Here is a 25,145-nt window from a genome sequence, read left to right as displayed (position 1 = left end):
ACAGCTTTCCTTGTCACGTATATCCTGTCCAGCCATGCAGCATACCCCTGCCTCACAAAGGTGTGCTGCACCTCCCACGCCGCCCCCCCTCCACATCCACCAACCCCACCCCGGTTAACAGGTCCCTCAGATCGCCAGAACAATATCCTGCTCCCCTAGGTTCCACATCCTTGCGGCGTATAACGCAATTCCAGTCCCCTCCCACCACAGCTAATGCTGGAAGCGACCTTAAGTGATACACCAACACTTCACGTACAAACTCATTCTTCACTCGACTGTCCCCCTCCGCCGGACCATAAACACACACAAAAGACATCTTATCTCTTCCCCATGTCCCATCCACTCTTATAACCCTCCCCTCACCCCCCTCCTCACAATGATGTACAGTAAACGGGCTAGCCTCCCTCACCAAAATAGCCACTCCTCCTTTCAATCTCGTTGAGTGTGCTGCATATACAGTATACCCCTCAATCATCAACATACAACCCAGCTTGTGGTTGTGCTCTTGCACAAACACTACATCTACACCATACCTAATGAGCATCTCATGAAACCATACACACTTCCTAGAATTTTTCAGACCATTAACATTTATAGAGAGACTCTTGAATTTGTCAATGGAGGTTTTCCTTTACGTATTGCACCACCTTTATCCCCCTTCCCTTTTATACGCCCTTGATCTTCAATCACCATTCTGTGATCTGCTTTCACATGCCCCTTGCCCCTGGACCCCCCAGGTCCATGCTCAACCACTTCAGCCCAAACCTTTTTGCCCGAACGCTGTGCCGGAGTGAGCACATCGTCCACGTCCGAGGGCACTGCCGCTCTCTTCCGTGACACTCGAGCCTTTCTCCCCGCCTCCACCCGGAAGCCATCCCCGTGCACTTCCGCCACCACCGTGCCAATTTGCAACCCAGCCTCAACCTGGGTCTCTGACATGCCTCCCCCCCTCTCACCACCTGGAACCCCAGCAGCATCCAGGGCACCCACAAGCCCCTCAACTGTGACCTCTCCTGGGGTCCCTAACAGGTCGTGGAGGACTGAATCAATGGTAGCCTCCACGGCCCTGTCCTCACCCAGCGACACCACATCTTTGGTCTCCGGTGCCTGCCCGGCAGTGCATGACTCTCTCGGAAGAGTTACACACTCTTCCTCCCTCAAGGCCTCCTCGACCTCCACACTCCAAGCCTTGTTCAAGGAAACCGACTCACGTCGTGCCAAATTCAACGTCTCAAGGTCCTCTGATGCCTCCTTATGCTGCTCCTTCGCCTGTGTACCCTGTTGTGTAACACACTGTGCAGCAATGTGATCATAGGCACCACATAATCGACAGGTACGTCGTTGCCCTGCGTAAGTCACCATTACTTGAGTCCTGAAGTCTTCTAGGAAAATATAGGAAGGAATAGGATGCCTCAATCCCAGAATACGATCCTTCCTTCCATTTCCCCAATGTCGCCACATGAACAGTCCCAAACTTCTCGAAGACGGCACGTAGGTCTGCCTCATCAGCCTCAAAAGGTACATTTCTGATCTTCACCCACGTATAATGGCAGGACACATCATGTAGCCTTACCGTCACTGCAGGATTCACTGGTACACAAAGATCTTGGAACCTGGCGACTATGTCCTCGTATACACTTGCATTGAGAAATTTCACAAAAATTCTATATGCCCCATTCAAGGCTACACCATACAGCTCTTCGTTGGCAATGCCGTATGTGTCCCTGATGATGGCAGGTAATAAAACTTGAGCTGAGTGGGCATGCACAGCCCCACGCACCACTTCTATGCCGACAGTGTTTACCCTTCTTCTTGCCTGCTGCGCCATTTTGAGAAAACCAAGTTGTCACCGGCTGACAGCAGAGGGCAGGCTCAGCTCACGTCCGCTCGTCCCAGAGGTTGAGCGACGAATGCCTGTAATTGTTTTACATGATGGTAGGATTGCTGGTGTCCTTTTTTCTGTCTCATGAACATGCAAGATCTCAGGTATGTCTTGTTACTTCTACTTACACTTAGGTCACACTACACATACATGTACAAGCATATATATACACACCCCTCTGGGTTTTCTTCTATTTTCTTTCTAGTTCTTATTCTTGTTTATTTCCTCTTATCTCCATGGGGAAGTGGAACAGAATTCTTCCTCCGTAAGCCATGCGTGTTGTAAGAGGCGACTAAAATGCCGGGAGCAAGGGGCTAGTAACCTCTTCTCCTGTATATATTACTAAATGTAAAAGGAGAAACTTTAGTTTTTCCTTTTGGGCCACCCTGCCTTGGTGGGATACGGCCGGTGTGTTGAAAGAAAGAATATAATTTTAAACTAATGTTATATAGTAAATTATGTAGAACTGAACTGTGGAAAATTACATTTATCTGTATGTAACTCATTATGTACATAACAGTAACTGATAACAAAGATAATTATTATTTATCAGTTACATAGACAAGTAGGAATTTGGGACACCTAGGTCGCAAAAATGTCCCCCTTCGATACCTACAACTGTCTTATCCACAAGTTGCTCTGGACCTATTAATTATAAATAAAAGATGCATCAACAAGAATTCTGGTAAACATATAAGTTTGTGGACTGTATATTAAATTAATAAAGGATTATATATATACACATATACATAACAGAAGGAGAATATCTTAAACTCACTCACCAATTTGACTGGAGATCAAGGTTTATCATACTCAGAAAACCTCACTCTCTATACATGAAAATAACACTGGCCAGAGTTAAACATAACAGACTTATCTGAGGTTACTGGAGCTGTCTTGTCCAGTCGCCTGATATCTCAAGTTATGCAGGAATGCACATCCAACAATTTCGCCTCCCATTTGAGAGGTGTCAGCTCAATTTTAACCTCTAGAGCAGGAAAAATTCTTCCCAATCACTAACGTTTTCTTGGTTCATTCAAAACACAAATGGCGAGTCCCTTCTGCGCAGGCGCAGGGTTTCCCATTTTCGATAACATAATTTTTATTATATACAATATAGGCCATCTATTTACTTATAAATTACCGTATTTCCGGAAAATATACAGTATTTTCCACATGAATCTATGATAACTCAACAAAACCAATGTGGCTTATTTGCATTATCTCAACACTATTTGTCGTTGTACATGAGGAAAACCGAAGACATGTTATTTAATTCACCGTGTACATGGAGAGAGTAAATAATTTTAATGTGTAACGAGGAACTTCTCTCAGCAGTAACTTCACTAAAATATAGAGGAATAATTTTTGACTAATGTTAGGTTAGATTAGGGCTTTAAACGGTACTTCGCATGACACGAACGCTCACAGCGCCTCTGCCGTAAACGGTACATCACTTTTACAGACTCCCACACTCCTTCAGGAGCCACTACCGGGTCACCACATAGCTATAATCATAACCATAATCTTTAAAAGGGTGGACCGGTAAGCCAGCGGAAGGCTTCGGTCAGATGACCAAACCTTACCTAACTTAACCCAACCACATGGAGAAGACTCGGTCCAAGAATCGTCCTGGCGAACCTACCTGAACCTCGGACTAGTGCATATCACCTTTACATACCAACGGGCTATCCTAGGTAATTTACACTATGTACGATGATTGTACTTCTGTGTACCTGTACCCAAATAAACTTGCTTAAGATCCGTGTCAGGACTCTGTCCTGGCGAATATTACAAAAACTGATTAGTGCATATTGGGTGAATCAGTATCTAACATTAATATTACCTTTCCTGGGGAGCGCTAAACCCGCAGGGATCATGCAACGTCTGGCGGAATTTAAGGCAATCAAGTTTGATCTAAGGAAAGGCAAGATGGCTTCAGTTCCTTTGTACCGAGACAGCCCCTTACCGGCATCAAGGCACTCCTTCTAGGGGTTAATAGTTAAAAATGTAGTGAAAAAAAAAGAGAATGCCTGGTTAAAGTTCCTCTGTACTGTAGAGAGACACAGTGCCTACCAACTTAGTCACAGACTCTTATGCAGTATCATGAAGGTTACTCATCATCTCCTTCTTGGCATTCTGTTCTAAAAAAAAAAAAACAGACTCCAAATTACCCAAAATAAGGTGGTAAGATTCATCCTGGATCTGGTTCCACGAGAACGTACAGGTCAGGAGGAGCTACCAAAAAAAAAAAAAAAAAAAAAAAAAATGCTATAAGTAGTAGGCATAGTACAACAGATGAAATTAAGCCACGTATACGAAATTGCTACTAAGCAGTGTCCAAAATATCTTGTTCAAAACTTTGTAAAAAGTGAGAAACAGCCAAAATTGTACAATAGACAGAGGATTATATACAGTATATGCAGAGATACGCACTTCTCGGTGTGTGTGTGCGTGTGTGTGTGTGTGTGTGTGTGTGTGTGTGTGTGTGTGTGTGTGTTTGTGTGTGTGTGTTTGTGTATGTATACGTAACGATACACATCTCTTGATGCATATACCCTGTGGGTATTGAGTTTCGCATCAGCGTTGAATGAGCCTTGCGGGTTCACCGCTTTCCCTAACATTTCACATAAGATCAAATTGTTAATCCACGATTCCACATGACTGACAAAACCCAAATGAATATCATTATCATATTCATGAAGCAAATTAATATTTTTTTCACCGTTATTCACCCTTTCGTACTCTCAGCACGTATGCTCCCTGCTTTAGAAGCTTCGACCACTAAAAGATTATTAACACCGATTTGTGGATAAACTGGATACTGCCAGGCCAGAATATTTTAATCCCTAAAATAAGGACTAATGTAAACTCTGGATACACCGAGAAACATACACTTCTTAGTATAGAGACATCTCTCCACTCTGAATAATTATATTTCGCCCAGGGGTACCTGGTGACTGAACCCGAACTACCATACTGACCCCGAATTCCGATTCTCGAACTGAGTTTGAAATGATTTTCTTTGAACATAAACTAGTGAGAATTCATTGTGTGTGGATTTTGTGTATCGGCGTCGCTCTCCTTGCTGTCAACACTCGGTGTGTCCTGGTGGAATTTAAGGTAAATGACGTTATTTTTTTATTCTGTGCGTTAGTTGTATGCTCCGGGCAGGGTATATTTCTGCTTTATCACTGTTTTAGGGTTTTTAAGTACTCGTGTTAGTGTACAGGTTAATTGCAACTCTAGTGATCTAGGTAATGTTGATAAGTGTGAAATCGAGACATACGTTGGAGAACTAGCTTTTATTGGGACAAACTTTCGTTCTGTGTAGAGCTCTACACAGAACGAAACTTGTCCTAATAATAGCTAGTTTTTAAAGCTCTGTCTTCAGACTTGCCGGCAATATGCCATTTCATCCCACTCAACCGTTAAAAAGAATTTAAGGGTTCGTACCTTGCATAGTTGGGGATATTACCTTGATTCTAGCGAAGGCTACAGACCCAGTGAACTGGAACTATCCTTCTCTTTCTCGGATCACACGTGATTACCTCTTGTTCCCTAGGCTCAGTATGACTCCTAGGGATCTAGCCCTTTCATAACTACAGAATAAAAAGACTTGGCATGCTCAAAAACTGCTAGAACCTTTTCATTTTCCCATTCGAGGTAAGGTGGGAGGAGCTTTTCGAACATCAATTAATAACCTTATTCTCAAGTTATAAAATCAAACTCGGTTTAGATACCAAATTAAAAAAAAATATCTTAGGCATGTGTTCCCGGCCCATGATTAGGTTGTTAAAAATCATTTATATGCTTTAGTAAATCTTAGCACTAAAATTTCTTCAGTATCCCTTGATTTCTTAGTTCGGGTGTGGGCATATTTCACACCAGACTGATTATTTCAGATTCAGTATCGGTTACCTCGCTTGTGATGCTAGAACCCAAATGGAAATAAGTCACTCTGACTTTTTGAGTTATACTAGGTTCTCTACCCATATGCTGTTATGCATGATAATGTATGTAACTGTATTTGTGTATACCTGAATAAACTTATATGGGGGCAAGGGACTCTTGCCTTCCCTTCTGGTTCCCCTCCTGTTCTGTCATTGGACCCCCTCCTTCACTTTCTTCCGTTCACTTAACTGGTTCAAGACGGCCGGGAAGTGTAAATATCCTAAATATGAGGAGAGTGAGTATTTGTATATTGTTCCAGCCACGTTATTTACTAGTTTATTGGATTGAGTCACTAGTTAGCGAAAAGTCTCCTTCATAAACGTCCTAGTTACCTCGTACCGCTTTCTTGGATACATGTTAATCGCCATTTGTTACCCGAGACTATATTTAAATTAAATACGAGTAGTTGTCTGTCGTCATTGGTAAGTCTGGTGTCGACCTTTAGATATGTACATCTCCTGTCAAGGCTTAATCGTAAATGGCGTAATACTAGCACGTATAGTTTTTCTTGGGTATTGGGAAGACTCGAGAGGCTGACCCCAATGGAAATGTCACTTTTTTTTTGGGGGGGGGGGGGGCGTAATCCTAGGTACTTTTCACATATGCCGCTATGTATAATAATCTATGTAATTGCATTTGTGTATACTTGAATAAACTTGCTGAGCTTTAGTGACAACCAGAGCGTTGTGTGAGGCCGCTATTCTCTGCCTTCAGCCGTACGTAGATCGCCCTTAAGTTCTTCTAATTTCTTTGTAACAATAATAGTTAACATCCCGAATATTCTAAGAAGCTTTTATTGCCAAGACCCTTAATTAGTTAACCTTTACACGATGGTTAACTCTGTGCACTCATTATTCTCGGTTACTTTTTAAATGAATTCCTTTTCATTGCTAAGGTACAGTTTTGTGGTTTGATTTTTTCATTGTTTATCATAATCTTGTGCCACTTTCTTAACCTAAAATTTGCATCTCTTCCAGAGCACTACATAATTCCACTGTAGCCAGTTACATGGTCTTTACCTGCGACTCTGCACAATGCCACACTTTAGCTTTTACCACGCGAATTACAGCAGCGCTAGCAACGGCAGCGATGATAGTCTCGGCTTCATACTCTTCATACCTATTGTTGTTCTGATGTTCTTGTTGGCCGCTTGCTGTCGTGTGTGCAAGGGGGAGCAACAGAGAACCGGAGACCTTCCTTCAGCAAGGCCCTCGCCACCATCGCCGACTCTCCTAGAAGAACGTGAATTTACACCAGAAAACTCTGTAGAGGATCTTCCCGAAAGCGTGCGGCTGCAGCAAAGACAAAGCTTGTCCGGCTTGAACACCCCGACAGATACCTCGGTTGAACATGGAAATGCCACACTTGTGAACGGTAGTGTAGGTGCTTCAGTATGTTCATTGTACCCTTCACTGACTAGCTTCATCACTGATAAAACTACACTCCAAATGCATCAAAGTCTTAACAGAACACCTCAAGTAAAACGGAGCTTTGACACTTCGCCCCAGGCGCAAAACGGCTTACCTGAAACTACGCCGCAGGCGCAAAAGAGCTTTGTTGAAGCTATGCCAGAAGTTAACGAGAGCATGGTTGAAACTCTACCTGAAATAGTTTGTGTTGTCGATGCCAAGCATGTTTCCCTGGTACAGGAGATAACTGACCCACCACAGCCAAGCTCTCTGAGCGCTGTGAGGACGCCAGCAGCATACGATGGCGACACTCCCATCCCAGCAGAGAGCCTTTCAGTTTCGACTGCGACATCACCGTTTGATAGAGACTTCTGCACCCCAGCGAGACTGTTGGCCGTCCAGAAGCAGTACGGGTACAAGACCATGAAAGATGAGTAATCTTCATACAAATGGCCCCATTGGGACTTATCTATGACTTGTAAGTATATTCTGTAATGTCGCAATAAACAGCGATAGTGAATTACTCTTGCCTAATATTTCATCAATGATTACACGTCTTGCATAAATATCATTGGCCAAACAGTCTAAGGTGTGAGTTTATATTACACGTTGTAGCACTTGAGATAACAGGTAAAAAAAAAAATTGAGGTTTGCTTCTTTTAATCTAGCTTTAATTGTGCAAATATTAACAAGCGATAAGATTCAAAACAACCAACCGGGTGGTGGGAGGGGGTTGAATGATAGCTCTAGTCCTTTCGTGTTGCAATAAACACAGGAGTTTGCATGATTCAGAAAAGGTGGTCAAAGCAAATACGGTCACAGGGAACGTCATTGCAAGGACGTTCCCTACCATATGAAAGTTTTTTTTCTACTGCATAAGTTTTAACACTCACTTATTCTTTAGTTTTTAATTACACTATTGTTTAATGAAGTATGTCTACACAAGTATTAGTATCTCCTTCATGTGTGTATCTTTAAATGAGATTTAATTTAATTACTGTTCAGTGACACTTTTTTTTTTTATTCAAATCGAATAAGTTACTTTATTTTCAGATTTCTGGAGACTGAAGTCTAGCGCACAGCTTTCGGCTTCAGGTGACAATGGAGAATTATACATTGAGCTAAGATTTTTGAGAAGTTAATATATAAAAGATGTCAAACTCCTGAACAGCGTGTAGTTGTGGAGAAACTGAACGGTGGAACCTGTAAATGGCAGCTGTGCAGTGACGTGATAGTGAGGGCTCTGTAGAACAATGGTGGGGATCCTGGTTCAATTTTGATTCGTTAATAAATTGCGGTATAATTACAAACTGAAATGTAAATAGATCCTAAAAGCTAAATTAGCCGCTAGTCGAATAAGGGAGCAGAGTATGTGGCAGCTTTTCTTGTGAGTACCTTTATTAAAGACAAGGTATTAAAACTTACGCCTGTCTACTGATGTTTTGTTGCTACTAAAAACACCAGACAGGTTAAACATTAGTCATTGCTTTAACGTGTTTAGTATACAACCAAATTTAAATGTCTTTATAATAGTGTTGCTTTTAATAAAGACCATAGTGATACTTTTAATAACGGGTTTGGCAAGTGTTACCCAAGATACAAAATTTCAGTACTTAATTACTGAATATTAGCCGATATTGGCGAGGCACACTTTAGTACGTAAGCTAACTTGTGTGATCAGCGAGGTTCTAATGTGATCAGCGAGGTTCTAATGTGATCAGCGAGGTTCTAATGTGATCAGCGAGGTTCTAATATGCTTGTGGATGTTCTCACCTGCTGAGCCTCACTGAATTCTTAAATGATTTCTCTGCCCCTCGAGGAAGGTTCCTCGATATTGGCGAGAGGCTTTTGATCTAGGGAATTGGATCTGTGCTCCGGTTCCCTAAATTATGCCTGAATACCTTCCACAATCCTTCCCCCCTCCCACAGGCGCTGCATAAACCTACGGGTCTAGCGCTCCCCCATGATTATAATACCCAGTACTGTCTGGCGTAGTAGATAAATAGTTCAGAGAAGCGGCAAGTTGCTGAAAGTAGACAGGATACTGATGTCATGGTCTGGTAGGTGGATGGCGGGGACCAACCACACTATTCCTACACGATGTGGAATAAGGTTCGAGGTTTGTGGAGTGGCATGGGTGTCGGTGGGTAGTGTTCTGTACGTTGTGCAAAAGCCGGACTAACCTGGGTTACGACAGAGGATGGAGGGAGTGGGGGACGGGGGACAGAGCGTGTTGGCAGAAAGTGTGATTGTGGTCAGTGAAGATGAACCCAGCAGTGTGGCGTGCGCACTGCCCATACAACACCCGGAAAGCTGTGAAATTGCAAGATGACGTGTTGGAGACGTGTTCAGGCTGGTGACATTCTTTGGTAATAGTGCGTGTACATGCATGCGCAATTGAGATTGGGCGCGTGCGTGTGTACATGCGTGCGTGACAGCAATTGATGCTGGTGAAGGGCTCTTGATCCAGAGTATTGGAGCTATCTATTCCTCTGATCATTATGGTTTTCTCATTCCCTAATCACAGTCCACTACAGGCTTTACGATTTCCCATGATCATAATAATGTCCTCCAGGTATTACACGACTCTAAGGGTATAATGCTTTCCCGGAACAAAATTATCCAGCGCACAGACCAGTAGGCCTAAATTCTCATCACCACCACCTTTCATGGCGAAATATTTTAGGCTTCACGCTTGTCAAAACATTACCCCCCCCCACTTCACATAAAAGGTACCACATGAACATAGGATCGAGCCTTCAATGCTCTATACTCTGACTTACAGGCGTGTAGCAATATAAAAATCAATAGTTATGTGGCCCACGACTGGAAAAAGTCTGAAGCCTCTGTCCTATTATGTTCGTATGAAGTTTGTTGCATGGAGGTGTATGCAAGCTCTGACGGTTGAGCTGGCAAGTCTGACTATTCAACACGCTGCCAAATCTAATTCTGGCGTTTGTGGTCAACTGGGGATTGGTTCTGAGAATTGATTGACCATGTGTCGTAATAAAGGTCTGCTGCGAGTTACTGGCTAGAAGGGCTAATTCACATACCAGTTAGCCGTCAGCTAGTCGTACAGGCGGATTGTAGTGTTTTCGGGTGGTTAATGGGGTTTAAAGCCTATCTGACTCCATTAGGGTCATTGAGGCTGCACAACCAAATTTTCCGCTACTAGACAGGAATGCTTTCAATCCTTGAAATAGGAATTTAAAGTATTTATCAGCATATTTATGCTGATAAATATACCTCTGCATATACTGTTTCCACTTCAAAGGCTGTATATAAAGTCACACTGGGAGTGTGTATAGATTGGTCTAGGGTGAATGTGTTATATTCCTCTGGTCAGGCTACGAACCTGTTTCGGCAGATTGTGCCCATAACGTCCACATCAACTGTCATATTTAATTTTTGACAGGATAAAGCAGCAGAAGGCTTCGGTCTTGTGACCAAAATCTCCAGTTAGAACTAGGGTCGTGAGACCTGCGTGAGCAAACTCTTGGCCTGTTCCCTGACGAATGAAATACCATCGAATAAAACGCCATTAACCATTGTGCTCGTCAGACTTTTCTAAGATTTCAATCTGGCAAAAGTTGAGATAGCTGTAAATAACGTGATATAAATTTTATAAATTTAAATACTAAATGCTTCTAATGCCAAATATTTGGCCGAAACTTTCCAGTAAAAAATCAACGCTGTATGACGCTTGTTTTTACAGCTGAAGTTTGTGTGTGTGTGTGTGTGTGTGTGTGTGTGTGTGTGTGTGTGTGTGTGTGTGTGTGTGTGTGTGTGTGTGTGTGTGTGTGTGTGTGTGTGTGTGTGTGTACTCACCTAGTTGTACTCACCTAGTTGAGGTTGCGGGGGTCGAGTCCGAGCTCCTGGCCCCGCCTCTTCACTGATCGCTACTAGGTCACTCTCCCTGAGCCGTGAGCTTTATCATACCTCTGCTTAAAGCTATGTATGGATCCTGCCTCCACTACATCGCTTCCCAAACTATTCCACTTACTGACTACTCTGTGGCTGAAGAAATACTTCCTAACATCCCTGTGATTCATCCGTGTCTTCAACTTCCAACTGTGTCCCCTTGTTACTGTGTCCAATCTCTGGAACATCCTGTCTTTGTCCACCTTGTCAATTCCTCTCAGTATTTTGTATGTCGTTATCATGTCCCCCCTATCTCTCCTGTCCTCCAGTGTCGTCAGGTTGATTTCCCTTAACCTCTCCTCGTAGGACATACCTCTTAGCTCTGGGACTAGTCTTGTTGCAAACCTTTGCACTTTCTCTAGTTTCTTCACGTGCTTGGCTAGGTGTGGGTTCCAAACTGGTGCCGCATACTCCAATATGGGCCTAACATACACGGTGTACAGGGTCCTGAATGATTCCTTATTAAGATGTTGGAATGCTGTTCTGAGGTTTGCTAGGCGCCCATATGCTGCAGCAGTTATTTGGTTGATGTGCGCTTCAGGAGATGTGCCTGGTGTTATACTCACCCCAAGATCTTTTTCCTTGAGTGAGGTTTGTAGTCTCTGACCCCCTAGACTGTACTCCGTCTGCGGCCTTCTTTGCCCTTCCCCAATCTTCATGACTTTGCACTTGGTGGGATTGAACTCCAGGAGCCAATTGCTGGACCAGGTCTGCAGCCTGTCCAGATCCCTTTGTAGTTCTGCCTGGTCTTCGATCGAGTGAATTCTTCTCATCAACTTCGTCATCTGCAAACAGGGACACCTCAGAGTCTATTCCTTCCGTCATGTCGTTCACAAATACCAGAAACAGCACTGGTCCTAGGACTGACCCCTGCGGGACCCCGCTGGTCACAGGTGCCCACTCTGACACCTCGCCACGTACCATGACTCGCTGCTGTCTTCCTGACAAGTATTCCCTGATCCATTGTAGTGCCTTCCCTGTTATCCCTGCTTGGTCCTCCAGTTTTTGCACCAATCTCTTGTGTGGAACTGTGTCAAACGCCTTCTTGCAGTCCAAGAAAATGAAATCCACCCACCCCTCTCTCGTCTTACTGCTGTCACCATGTCATAGAACTCCAGTAGGTTTGTGACACAGGATTTCCCGTCCCTGAAACCATGTTGGCTGCTGTTGATGAGATCATTCCTTTCTAGGTGTTCCACCACTCTTCTCCTGATAATCTTCTCCATGATTTTGCATACTATACATGTCAGTGACACTGGTCTGTAGTTTAATGCTTCATGTCTGTCTCCTTTTTTAAAGATTGGGACTACATCTGCTGTCTTCCATGCCTCAGGCAATCTCCATGTTTCGATAGATGTATTGAATATTGTTGTTAGGGGTACACATAGCGCCTCTGCTCCCTCTCTCAATACCCATGGGGAGATGTTATCTGGCCCCATTGCCTTTGAGGTATCTAGCTCACTCAGAAGCCTCTTCACTTCTTCCTCGGTTGTGTGCACTGTGTCCAGCACTTGGTGGTGTGCCCCACCTCTCCGTCTTTCTGGAGTCCCTTCTGTCTCCTCTGTGAACACTTCTTTGAATCTCTTGTTGAGTTCTTCACATACTTCACGGTCATTTCTTGTTGTCTCTCCTCCTTCCTTCCTTAGCCTGTGTGTGTGTGTGTGTGTGTGTGTGTGTGTGTGTGTGTGTGTGTGTGTGTGTGTGTGTACTCGCCTAATTGTGGTTGCAGGGGTCGAGACTCGGCTCCTGGCCCCGCATCTTCACTGATCGCTACTAGGTCCTCTCCCCCTCTGCTTCCTGAGCTTTGTCGTACCTCTTCTTAAAACTATGTATGGTTCCTGCCTCCACTACTTCACTTGCTAGGCTATTCCACTTCCCGACGACTCTGAAGAAATACTTCCTAACGTCCCTGTGACTCGTCTGAGTCTTCAGCTTCCAGTTGTGCCCCCTTGTTTCTGTGTTCCCTCTCTGGAACATCCTATCTCTTCCACCTTGTCTATTACCCGCAGTATCTTGTATGTCGTTATGTCTCCCCTGACCCTTCTGTCCTCCAGTGTCGTCAGGCCAATTTCCCTCAACCTTTCCTCGTACGACATTCCCCTGAGCTCTGGGACTAGCCTTGTTGCAAACCTTTGTACTTTCTCTAACTTCTTGACGTGCTTGACCAGGTGTGGGTTCCAGACTGGTGCTGCATAGTCCAGTATGGGCCTAACATACACAGTGTACAGTGTCTTGAACGATTCCTTGTTAAGGTATCGGAACGCTATTCTAAGGTTTGCCAGGCGCCCGTATGCTGCAGCAGTTATTTGGTTGTGTGCCTCCGGTGACGTGCTCGGTGTTATGGTAACCCCAAGGTCTTTCTCCCTGAGTGAGGTCTGTAGTCTTTGTCCACCTAGCCTATACTCTTGTCTGCGGTCTTCTTTGCCCCTCCCCAATCTCCATGACTTTGCATTTCCCAGGATTGAATTCGAGAAGCCAGTTTCTGGACCACATGTTGCAGTCCTGCCTCATCCTCATCCGATTTAATTCTTCTCATCAACTTCACATCATCTGCAAATAGGGACACTTCAGAGTCTATTCCTTCCATCATGTCGTTCGCATATATCAAAAATAGCACTGGTCCTAGAACTGACCCCTGTGGGACCCCGCTCGTCACAGGCGCCCACTGTGATACCTCATCACGTACCATGACTCGTTGCTGCCTCCCTGCCAGGTATTCCCTGATCCATTGTAGTGCCCTCCCTGTTATATGCGCCTGATCCTCCAGCTTCTGCACTAATCTCTTGTGGGGAACTGTCAAAGGCCTTCCTGCAGTCTAGGAAAACTCAATCAACCCACCCCTCTCTCTCGTGTCTTACTTCCGTTACCTTGTCATAAAACTCCAGGAGGTTTGTGACACAGGATTTGCCTTCCATGAACCCATGCTGGTTTTCATTTATAATCTTGTTTCGTTCCAGGTGTTCCACCACTCTCCTCCTGATAATCTTCTCCATGACTTTACACACAATACATGTCAGAGACACAGGTCTGTAGTTTAGTGCCTCATTTCTGTTTCCTTTCTTAAATATGGGGACTACATTTGCCGTCTTCCATTTCTCGGGTAGTTGCACAGTTTCAAGGGATGTGTTGAAGATTGTGGTTAGGGGCACGCACAGTATCTCTGCTCCTTCTCTAAGGACCCATGGGGAGATGTTGTCCGGTCCCATCGCCTTTGAGATATCAAGGTCACTTAGCAGCTTCTGCACCTCCTCCTCGGTTGTTCGTATGTCATCCAACACTTGTTGGTATATTCCATCTTGGTGTTCCCTTCTGTGCTGTCCTGTGCGTGCGCGCGCGCGCAATTCTTAATGCATTTATTCCTTCCTCAACGTTTCTTAGTCTGGCTCCTTTAGTGCTTTGCAAGCTATTAAAGAATTTGATTCGCCTCATCCCCTACTTCATATACAACTTTCTAGCAAAAACAAAAATTTTCTGCTGGATCCTTGGTCATGTTGATGTTCAGGGCAACGAGCAGGCAGACTGCTGCGCGGTCAGCAGTACACGACCTCAGTTTCATATAGAGGTATTACATTCTCAGTTTTACTGTAATCTCTAACCGCCCTCGCAACCGTTGGTCCGATAATAATTTACAAATTATATTCCATCAAGCCAAGTTTGTTTTTGGCCTTATCACTTCTTGACGTCACCACTTTAACGCCCTTATTTTCTCCTTGCTGACGGCCCCCGAAGCAGCCCAGCCGCCGTGGAGAGAAGACGTCGTTGTTCCTGCTCTTCAGCTGAGCAACTCTGAACACTGTTACCCGAGATTTTTCTTGGGTTATCCTGAGTAGTTCTTCACCAGAGCTGAGAGGAAACTTGCTTGCAGTCACTTCGAGCCCCATCCCATCAAGAGGGTAAGGCGGTGACTTGCTTGCTTGTTCACCCCTCTCTTCCCCATCCCCCCATCCTCCCCTCACCCAAACATCTACACTGGCCCACACACTAACACACTACATACATTGCTATCCTTCTGACTTTCCTATCTTCTTCTTTTTCTGCAACTTCGCTTTGGCGAGTTAACACAAGGCATTTTGACCATCCGGTAGCCCGTGTGGCTTTTTAAAATCCGGCCGATCTTTGCCTTGGGCCCTTTCCCCCTCACCACTCGAGGGTAGGCTATCTTAGGGGCTGACCTTCATAAGTCAGCTGAAATAGGATGCTAGAATAACACTAAGGAAAGACCCTTTTTGTTAAAGTAACTTCTCTGCCAGATGTTCCTTCCTAGACATCATGGGGAGGATAAGAGTAAGATTACGTGTTGAAGGCAACCAAAAGATGATGAAAGAAATTCTAGCATGTATTTGCTCGAATTCAACTGTTGCTCCAGTGGATGTTTTTCAAACTCATGCTGGAGCAGTACTTCTCCTCTCTTCTGAAGAAGAGTTACTTCAACTGCTGAAGCATGATGTTCTGGAAAAATTGAAGACTTTTGGTGTTACCCCAGTTGCACCCAAAAGCTATCAAGCCCAGAGGACTGTGTTTGTTGCCAGAATTAACAGTTTCATGCAACATAGCACAGTGAATGAAATTGTTGAAGACTTTAATACAGAGAATTCTGAATTTAGGTCTGTCGAAGCACATAAATTCTCTAAACCTAACAACAACAAGGTAACCTTAAAGTTAATACTTGAGACACCTGAAGAGGCCAAACTTGTGTGTCAAAATGGCTTCAAATGTTTTGGCACCAGATGTACACCTGACCAAATCTCTCTTGAACGATTTGTCAGTGTGACACAATGTTTTAAATGTTGTGCCTTTGGTCATACCACCAACAAATGCAGTACTCAAGGGCAGATTTGCAGCATTTGCTCTGGCCAACATTCTTATAGAGATTGTACTAATAAAAATACGCCCAAATGTGTCCTCTGCAATGGAAAACACCATGCTGTTTCTGCTATCTGTCCTGAGAGGAAAAAGAAAATGCAGAAAATTATTGAAGCTAAGAAACTGTCCACTTCTAAAAAGACCACTCCCCAGGCACCACCAACAATGTCCCAAACTTCCTTCCCAGCTCTTCCTGGATCTAGTGGGACTCCTCATGTCTCTACCACTGGTTCCAATGTTTGGAATTCTGCCCCTTTTGGAGTGCCCCAATCTAACCCTCACTTACAACATACACAAACGCAACAACAAGGTTCAGCCTCACCTTCCATGTCTCAGGTATCCTCAGCCGGGGATATGACGAGAGCACAACTAATGTATATGCTGGCCAAAGACATAGCAGGAGGTGACATTCATCTATGCTCTAAGGTTTTAAATGATTTGTTATTGGCTAATGGGATCACTCCCATTACTATCCCTGAAAATGTTAAGACGATTATGGCCCAACCTTCTCATAACAAGAAGTATGTTCCCTACTCTACTTCTTCAAATAAGTCTAATTCATCCCTTGTCCAGGGATCACCCACCTCACATAACCAGGTTGTCAACTCCCCTCAACCCGATGAGTCAATACCTGACCCTAACGATGCCCCAGAGATTGGTGCTTACTCTTCCGCTACTGCAGCTGATCCTGTTGAACAGGAACTCCCCCCGGGTAAATCACCTGGCCTACCAAATTTTTCCTTGGAGACTCCATAGTCTCCAATTAACTCTCACGAGCCTCTGCTTCCTGTAACGGGGAATACAACACCTCAGTTTTCTGATGACTCCGATGACTCTAATGATTCTGTTAATATTACCAATTCTAGTGAAGATGGTGACAATTTCAATACACAAGCAACTACGCAGAACTTCTCTCCTCCCCTTGACGAGTCCAGCAGGGATAGCGTGGATACCAAACATGACATTACTTGCAGGCGTTCAGACCGCAGTACACGAGCGAAGTGCAAGAAATAATGGGGATTACAATTTTCTAACTTAATATTCAACATTTCTTTAATAACCGTTACCTCCGTGAAGTTGAACTACATAATTACAATCCCGATGTTATACTCTTGAATGAGACAGCTGCAAGAGTAAACCAACATATTAAATTACAGTGGACCCCCGGTTAACGAACTTTTTTCATTCCAGTAGTATGTTCAGGTGCCAGTACTGACCGAATTTTTTCCCATAAGGAATATTGTGAAGTAGATTAGTCCATTTCAGACCCCCAAACATACACGTACAAACGCACTTACATAAATACACTTACATAATTGGTCGCATTTGGAGGTGATCGTTAAGCGGGGGTCCACTGTACGTGGTTACTCTACTGTGGAGAAATTGAGAGGACCCTTTAGTGGTGTAGCCATCTTAGTTAAATTAGGATATACATTTAAAAATATTCATGTTGATGAAGATAACATTCTTGCAATAGAAATGACGACGTCTCATGGCCAACTAGTGATAGCAACTGGATATTTTCCCCCGAGACAACAATATATAGAGTCAATACCTCTACATAGGATATTAAGCAGAAATATTCCAACAATTCTAGCGGGAGATTTTAATCATCATCACCCTGCCCTCTTTAACTGTGGAGCCGGTATTCCACTGGGTGACTTAAAAGGAAAACAACTATTTAATATCATGACAGCCAGAAACTTGTCATTTCAAGGCCCATTCTTTAAATCATATATTGGACCTCATCCAGGGACACCAGATATAGTCCTGACAAACAGGGACTGTGACCTCTTTCATTGTCGTATCTCTCCTGGCGGAAACGTAGGATCTGACCACATCCCTGTTATAATACAACTACAAACTTTTCCATTTAGAATACCTGTTCCTCCTAAACCCAATCTCAACACCCTAGGATTTGACCCCTTCAGGGCATTTCTTGGTGAAGATGAAATTGTGTCGTTAGAAAATCAACCTTCCACTGCAATTGACGACGCGATCAGGTCCCTTCATAATCGAATAATTGAAGCTACTAATGCAACTTGCCAATTAGCTTCCACAAAGATATACCAACAATATAAACTTACAAGGGAAATTAGAGAAGCTTTAAGAAATTATCAAGCAGAATGTCGAAGGCATCTTCAAACGCGACAACCACCAGTAGCTACATTGAATAGATTAAGGAAAGAATTAATTAACATGATTAGTCACCACAAACATGACTTATGGAAATTGCTAGTTCTTCAAGCTTATCAGTATAAACGTGAGCCAGCAAAATTTTGGAGTAAGATCCAACAACTTTTAGGTGCAAAGCACAAGGCTCCTAACTACCTAGTTCATACCTTCACTGATGAGGATGATGATGTTGAGATTAAACTTGACGATTCACAGGACCAGGCTAATTTGATGGGTGATGTATGGGAGAAAATTCTCTCCCACAATAACAGTCGTCAATTTAACAATAATCACTATCAGTTGGTAAATGAATGGAGAGATGAGAACTTGGATGATCTACAACCACTACCTTCCATTGATACTTCAACTCTTGAAGATACCCACCTGCTTACTAGACCTATTACATTACTAGAGATGAGTCAGGTTATTGGAAGAATGCGAAATAGAGCCCCTGGTCTCTCTGGAATAACAATGAAACAAATAAAGTTCCTACCCAGAAATTGTAAACAGTCTTTGGTTAATATCTTTAATGCCATCTTGGCCTCAGGACATTTTCCAGTGGTTTTTAAGACTGCTAGGATGATCTTTCTGGCTAAGCCCAATAAAGACATCCACCAACCTGGGAACTATAGACCTATATCTTTACTTGAAGTCACTGGAAAAGTTCTTGAGAAGATCATTTCCAACAGACTGAACTACTATATGGAGTTTAATCACCTTTTTACTGAAAAACAATTTGGCTTCAGAACACATAGAGGTACCAATCATGCAATAAATGTTATTTTTGATACTGTAGCAAGTCTAAAACATCAGGGCAATCTTGCTCTAATTGCCACCAGAGATGTTCATAAAGTTTTTGATAGCTTACTTCGTCGAACATCTAATTGGGAAAAGAAATGGAGAATTACGACTAATCCTGACAGTCCTTGTTAGCACGATAGGATGTTTTGCATCAACAATCGAAGATAAAGGTTATTCGTCTCTCGACCTCCGGGGAGAGAGGACGCACGCCTAGTAGCTACACCTGCCCTCTGGTGGTGACCTTTAGCAACTAGAAGACAAAATGGCGTACCGAGTGGGACAGAGGATTAACACTGTTTGTATACAGCTGATACGTGGCACACTTACTGGAACTACGATGCATACATTGCTGCCTGCTATCATCAGGGACGCCTATGGTGTCCCCAACGAGGAAGTTTATGGTGTTGCCTTAAATGGGATGAACAGAGTTTTCCTGAAACTGAATCATACCGGCGTCTACGACAGACTTGTTGACGAGTACCAGGAGAGGAAGGTGACAGTGAACTCGGCAGTGGAGGTTGTTCTGCATGACGTATCCAGGTACTACACATGGGTGAAGGTGAGAAATGTCCCTTTCGAGGCGACGGCGTGTAGTATACAGGAGGTATTCCATAACTACGGAAAAGTCCATTCGGCAACGATGGGAGTATGGACAGAGGGGCCATATAAGGGAAGACCTGAGGGTTCTTATACCCTCAAAATGACGTTGGCTAGGCCCATACCGTCCTATGTCATGCTGGTGGAGTCCAGGACGCAAGTCTTTGTACACTATGCCGGCCAGAGAAAGACCTGTCGTCTCTGTAGCTCATATGAACATATGGCAGCACAGTGTCCTAGAAAGCAGCCTACCAGGGCTCCTGGTACGTTGGCAGTGGAGCAGAGACCATGTGAGTTGATGCCTGAGTTGCGAGAGGTGGAAGCAGTGACGAGTGGTAGATGGAGCGAAGAAGTAGAACGGGAAGTATCGACGGTCGGTACCTGTGTTACCCTCCCGGAGGTGACAGGGGAGGGGCCCCCATCGCCTGAGGGACAGGTGGACGTGGAAGAGTCTACCCAGGAGAAGCTGCTGGAAGCGGTTCTGCAGGAGTTTTTCGAAGAGAAGGTGGCCGGGGAGGATGGTCCTGAGAAGTCAAGTGAGATGCAGCTGATGGTTGAGCAGCAGGGACAGGTGAAGGGTCCGAGGAATGACAGAGAGGACATGGAAGTGGTGGTGGAAGTCCATCAGGAGGACGTGCAGGATGTAGATTTGTGTGTGAGTGAGAGCTCACGAAAAAGAACTGCGGGTGCTTTTGACCTAGATGAGGTTTTAACACCTGGGCAGAGACCCGGGAAGAAGTCATGGGTAGTGGTAGGGGAAAAGGCAAGCAGGGGAGGGGGTGTACCGGGGAAGATCAGTGGGGGGGGGCAAGGAGGGGCTGGTGGACAGGTTAGAAAAAAGGATAAAAATGGTACAGGTACTGAGAAAGGTGAAGTGAGTAAGATACAGCGGCATAGGGGTAAGCCCCCTCTTCTGGCAAATTCAAGTGTGTCACAATAAATGTCAATGGGCTTAAATCTGAGGTAAAAAGGGTTTGGTTAGAGTGGTTTTTACGAAGGTTTGATGTGGATGTATGTTTTTTGCAGGAGCATAACCATAGGTTAGGGAGTGAATTGAGTTTGAGGGGTTATAAAATGTTTGTCAGTAATGCTTTGCAATTAAAAGGAGGGGTAGCAGTAGCTGTAAAGGAGACCAGCCCATTGCGTGTCATGGGTTGGGAGGAGGGGGGAGGGGGGAGGGTTGTAAGGGTAGATGGGCACTGGGGGGTGGGGAGAGTATGTTTCATTGGTGTATATATGCCAGCATGTAACAATGTTAGAGTCAAAGTTGATTTTGTACGTGATGTTTTGATGTATTATTTGCGAGGTTTACCTTCTATAACTGTACTTGGAGGTGACTGGAACTGTGTGATTAGGTATGGTGATGTGACGCCGAGGGGGGCAGGATGTGTTTTAGGTGCGCTAAGGGATGTGTTAAGGGATGTGGGAGTTGTAGATGTGGTGGGTAGGGGGGAGTATGGGGTGGAGCACACGTTCATTCGTGGGAATTATGGGGCGAGGTTAGATAGGATATATGTGATGCAGGGGATTGGTGTGGAGAGAGTGAGGGCTTTTGATGTCGGTTTTTCGGATCACAGGGCGGTGATAGCTGATCTGCGGGTGGATGGTATAGTACGCATATATGCTGGGTATTGGAAATTGAATGTGAGGCTTCTGCAGGAGAGGGATGAAGGCTCATCCTTTGAGGAATGGTGGAGACATTGCTGGGAGGGTAGGGATGGTGGGATGGATTTGCTTGACTGGTGGGAGATGCGGGCAAAGACAGCAATAGCAGAGTTTTTTAGGATACGTGGAAAGGAACAGGCAAGGTGGAGATATGGTTTGCAAAACTACCTGGAGGGACAGCTAAATGCTGTTTATGACGGGGGGGGAAGGGAAGATGTGCGAGGTGAGGTGGATGATTTAAGGAGTAGGATTGAAGGATTGCATAATGAAAGGTTTAATGCGATTAGAGTTAGGGCAGGATTAGAGGAGGTGTTAAAGGGTGATCGACCATCAGGTTATGTCCTGAGAAAATTTAGGGAAAGGCAGATGGTGACTACCATAGCGCATCTAGTGGTCGCTGATGGGGGGGGAGGATATGTGGTGGGTCAAGGTCTTACTGATACAGATGATATTAGTGGTTATGCTGATTATTGGTTTAGGGAGAAATGGAGGAGGAACAAGGAAGTTGTCAGTGAGGAGGTATTTGGGGTTATGCAGAATACTATTGTATTGGGACAAGAGGAACGGGAAATGCTGGAGGGTAGTATTAGTGAGGAGGAGGTGGGGGAGGCGGTTTACGGGATGAGTCAGGGTAAGACGCCGGGCATTGATGGAATACCGAATGATTTTTATAGAGTTTATTGGGAATGCATTAGGTATGGGTTAGTGGAAGTCTTGAATCATATGTGGAGCAGTGGGAGGATGGGGAAGACCCAGAAAACAGGGATCGTCGTGTTGGTGCCGAAGAAGAAGGATGGGAAAGTATTGAATGATTATAGAGCAATATCCTTAATGTGTGCAGATTATAAAATTTATGCTAAAATTCTGGGCAATAGACTGAAGAAGGTTCTAGGATCAGTGGTACATGGGGGACAGTTTGGCATTCCGGGAAGAAGTATGAGGGACGGGCATAGTCACATAAGGGATTTTATTGAGGACTGCACCGGAGGGGGAATACTTGGATTAGATTGGGCTAATGCGTATGATTGTGTGAATAGGGATTTCTTAAAAGTTTGTTTGGAACAGTTGGGTTTGGGGGAGAAGGTGGTGAGATGGGTGCAAACCTTGTATGAGGGAGCAGTTATTAGGGTACAGGTTAATGGTAAGTTGGGGGACCCAGTACTGATGGAGAGAGGTTTGAGGCAGGGCTGTCCACTCTCTCAGTTATTGTTTGCCTGCGTACAGAATCCATTTTATGGGCTGGTGGATGAGGTGATGAATGAACATGGGATTAGGGGGGGTGGGCGGGGGGGGATTGTGGGGTACGTAGATGATACTACTGTGTTGGTAAGGCATGAGGAAGATCTAAGGAAAGTTGGTGGAATCATTCAGATTTTTGGGGATGCCACGGGTATGAGAGTTAATTTAATGAAGTCGAGACTATTAGAGGTGGGGGATTGGGTGGGAGGGGGCTTGGGGGAGGGTTTGGGATGGTCAGTAGTGGACAGAATTAAGGTTTGTGGAATATGGTACATGGAGGAAGTGCAGGAGAGTAGGAAGATAAATTCGGAATTAGTTACGAGCAGGGTTTTGGGTAGGCTAGGTGGCTTAAGGGCTAGGGACGTAACATTACAGCAGAGAGTTTTAGTGGTCAACTCTCTGGTTTACAGTAAGGTGTGGGGAGTGGCTGAGGTGTTCCCTTTAAGAGCAGAGGATATTGCAGAAATCCAGAGGAAGGTTCTAAGGTATGTGTGGGGGTTTGGGAGGGCATGGTTGAGCAAGGACGTGGTGATGACGGAGGGGAGACGTGGGGGTCTTGGCCTGATGTCATTGGGTCATAGAGTAATGGCTTTATATATTAAACAAAGATATATCCGGACTGGGGGGAACAGGGGAGTCAGGGTAGGTAGGGTAATGGAGGATGCACGAAGATGGTGGTGCGGAAGGGATTTGCGGTATTGTGAGGATATGTTGAGGGTTTTATTACATGTTAAACAGGTGTCCACGTTAAAGGTCAAACGAATGGTGGGTGCCGTGGTAGGCAAGGGTGTCTTACAGGGACTTGCTGTATATCCAACATATGACTGGATAAGCATATGGAGGAAGTTTGGCTTGCTTAGAATAACAGCGAGGGTACGAGAGTTAGTAGATCGTTTTCTGATGGGAATATTGGCCTCTAGGGATGTGTTATATAAAATGGGTCTTGTGAGAGAGGACTCATGCTTGCATTGTGGGGACATCGAAACGGCTTTTCATGCGGTATATTTTTGTCCCTCTTTGGAGGGGGTGAGGTTATGGATGTTGAGAGTTATCAGACTTTTGGGGGGGGGGCAATGGCCATTCCTACGGGCCTTAATGTTGGATGTAACTGGGGTGCCGGGTGATGTGGGTAGAGCCTTAATGTATGTTATGACGGATTATTTACATGTATCTTGGGGGATGAGGGAGGTTAGGGGAGAGTTGAGGATAAAAGCGTTAGCAGCGAGATTTTATAGAACTATGTGTAGGAATAGGCAAGTCTATGGTGGGAGGTGGGTAGTTAGTTTTTCGGAGGGTTACCGGAATCTCACTGTGGGGGGCCTTCTCCTCATGAACCCAGGGGGCGGGCAAAGGGTTGGTCTCCTACCGGGGGACACATGAGGGTGGGTTGGTTTAGGCTTCTTTGTAGTGTGGATGGTGGGAGGGTTATGAATAGAGTGGAAGGGAGATGAATGAGGATTTGGAATCTATGGTTATGTTCACTGCATACAGGATAACCTTAAAAACCATGATGACTAAACCTTGGGATCTCGGGTTTAGAGCAGAATGATGTTAAGACAAGCACACAAGTTAACTTGATCGTTGTATAACTTATGTTTGCGAAGTGCTGTGAACCTGCACAGTTGCTTTGTGGGAAAAATTTTCTGCTATGTTTATATATGAAATCATGATCTTTGGCTTAGTCAATTTTATAATCACATATAATGACACCTTTTTCTAAGTACCTAATCATGTTATGTAATGATATATGAATTATAATGAATAGTGAGGTATTAGGTTAGGAGTGAACAATTTTATTGTGAGATGCCCTTAATGGGGTTTCTGTGAGATTGTAAACTGGTTTTGTTCAATGGTGTTATTGGGGAAAAAATAAGGATGGAACATGTACGAACTTGTATGTCAATATTTTTAATTATGACTACTGTATGTGCATGAGGAATTTTTATTCCCATGATATACGCCCAGTATAATAATATTGATAATAGGGAAAAGGGGGGGGGGGTAGTATGTGCCGGCACGAAGTAAGTGCGGCGAGTCTTTACGCAATGAGAATTATAATTATATGCTAATTATTTGTTTATATATTATCTTTTAGACTGTTTATATAAAAAAAAAAAAAAAAAAAAAAAAAAAAAAAATCAGCAATGATGTACTAGTGTTTCAAATAGGGAGATAAGGTTTTTATGTCCTGTAACTAGACAGTTTTGATACCTTATGTTAGGATTTTGTTAGTTGTATGGGTTGATACTTGCGTATATAATGTTATGTCTTTTACTTGAGGGTGTTTCCTGCCCAGTGTTTATGTGGGGAGTTTCATTGTGATATGTACCAATGTAATGTTTATTGTCGGCTTTGGTTTGCCTAATGTTTAAATTAATGTTCTTATCATTTTAATTTTTGTATGTTAAATAATATTTACTGTGCACTTTGATTTATGTGGACACAGACATAAAATTTTGAGTTTTTGGTTTTTGCTAATTTTTTTTGTTCGGTGCTGGAGCTCTCTCGCTCTTTATTATGTTAAGAGTTTCCTGCTATTTGCGGGAAGTATTATGTGGTATGTCTTTGTAATTTTATTGTAGGGTTGGGTTAGCCTTTGTTTAAGTAATGTATAATTTTATCCTTCGTATGCTGATTTG

The 25,145-nt window shown here is 44.0% G+C and overlaps 1 protein-coding gene across 2 annotated transcripts; it reads left to right on the top strand.

Annotated features, from left to right (window-relative positions):
- The first annotated feature begins 4,845 nt into the window (after nucleotides 1–4,845).
- LOC138853281 (uncharacterized) lies at nucleotides 4,846–8,677 on the top strand. 2 transcript variants are annotated; one of them, XM_070089111.1, is made up of 3 exons: nucleotides 4,846–5,005; nucleotides 6,814–7,723; nucleotides 8,299–8,677. In XM_070089111.1, exon 2 carries the CDS (start codon nucleotides 6,871–6,873, stop codon nucleotides 7,681–7,683), a length of 813 nt encoding a protein of 270 aa, XP_069945212.1. In that variant the 5' UTR covers nucleotides 4,846–5,005; nucleotides 6,814–6,870; the 3' UTR covers nucleotides 7,684–7,723; nucleotides 8,299–8,677. The 2 variants fall into 2 exon arrangements, with proteins under 2 accessions (XP_069945212.1, XP_069945213.1); XM_070089112.1 differs by lacking the exon at nucleotides 4,846–5,005 and adding an exon at nucleotides 5,307–5,330.
- The last annotated feature ends 16,468 nt before the right edge of the window (nucleotides 8,678–25,145 follow it).

The sequence above is a fragment of the Cherax quadricarinatus genome, chromosome 27, assembly GCF_038502225.1.
Source record: "Cherax quadricarinatus isolate ZL_2023a chromosome 27, ASM3850222v1, whole genome shotgun sequence".
Classification (NCBI taxonomy): Eukaryota; Metazoa; Arthropoda; class Malacostraca; order Decapoda; family Parastacidae; genus Cherax; species Cherax quadricarinatus.
This window is presented reverse-complemented; position numbering and strand designations above follow the sequence as displayed.

Coding starts and splice junctions, on each gene's coding strand:
- LOC138853281 (XM_070089111.1), top strand. CDS start 6,871: ATGCCACACTTTAGCTTTTACCACGCGAATTACAGCAGCGCTAGCAAC.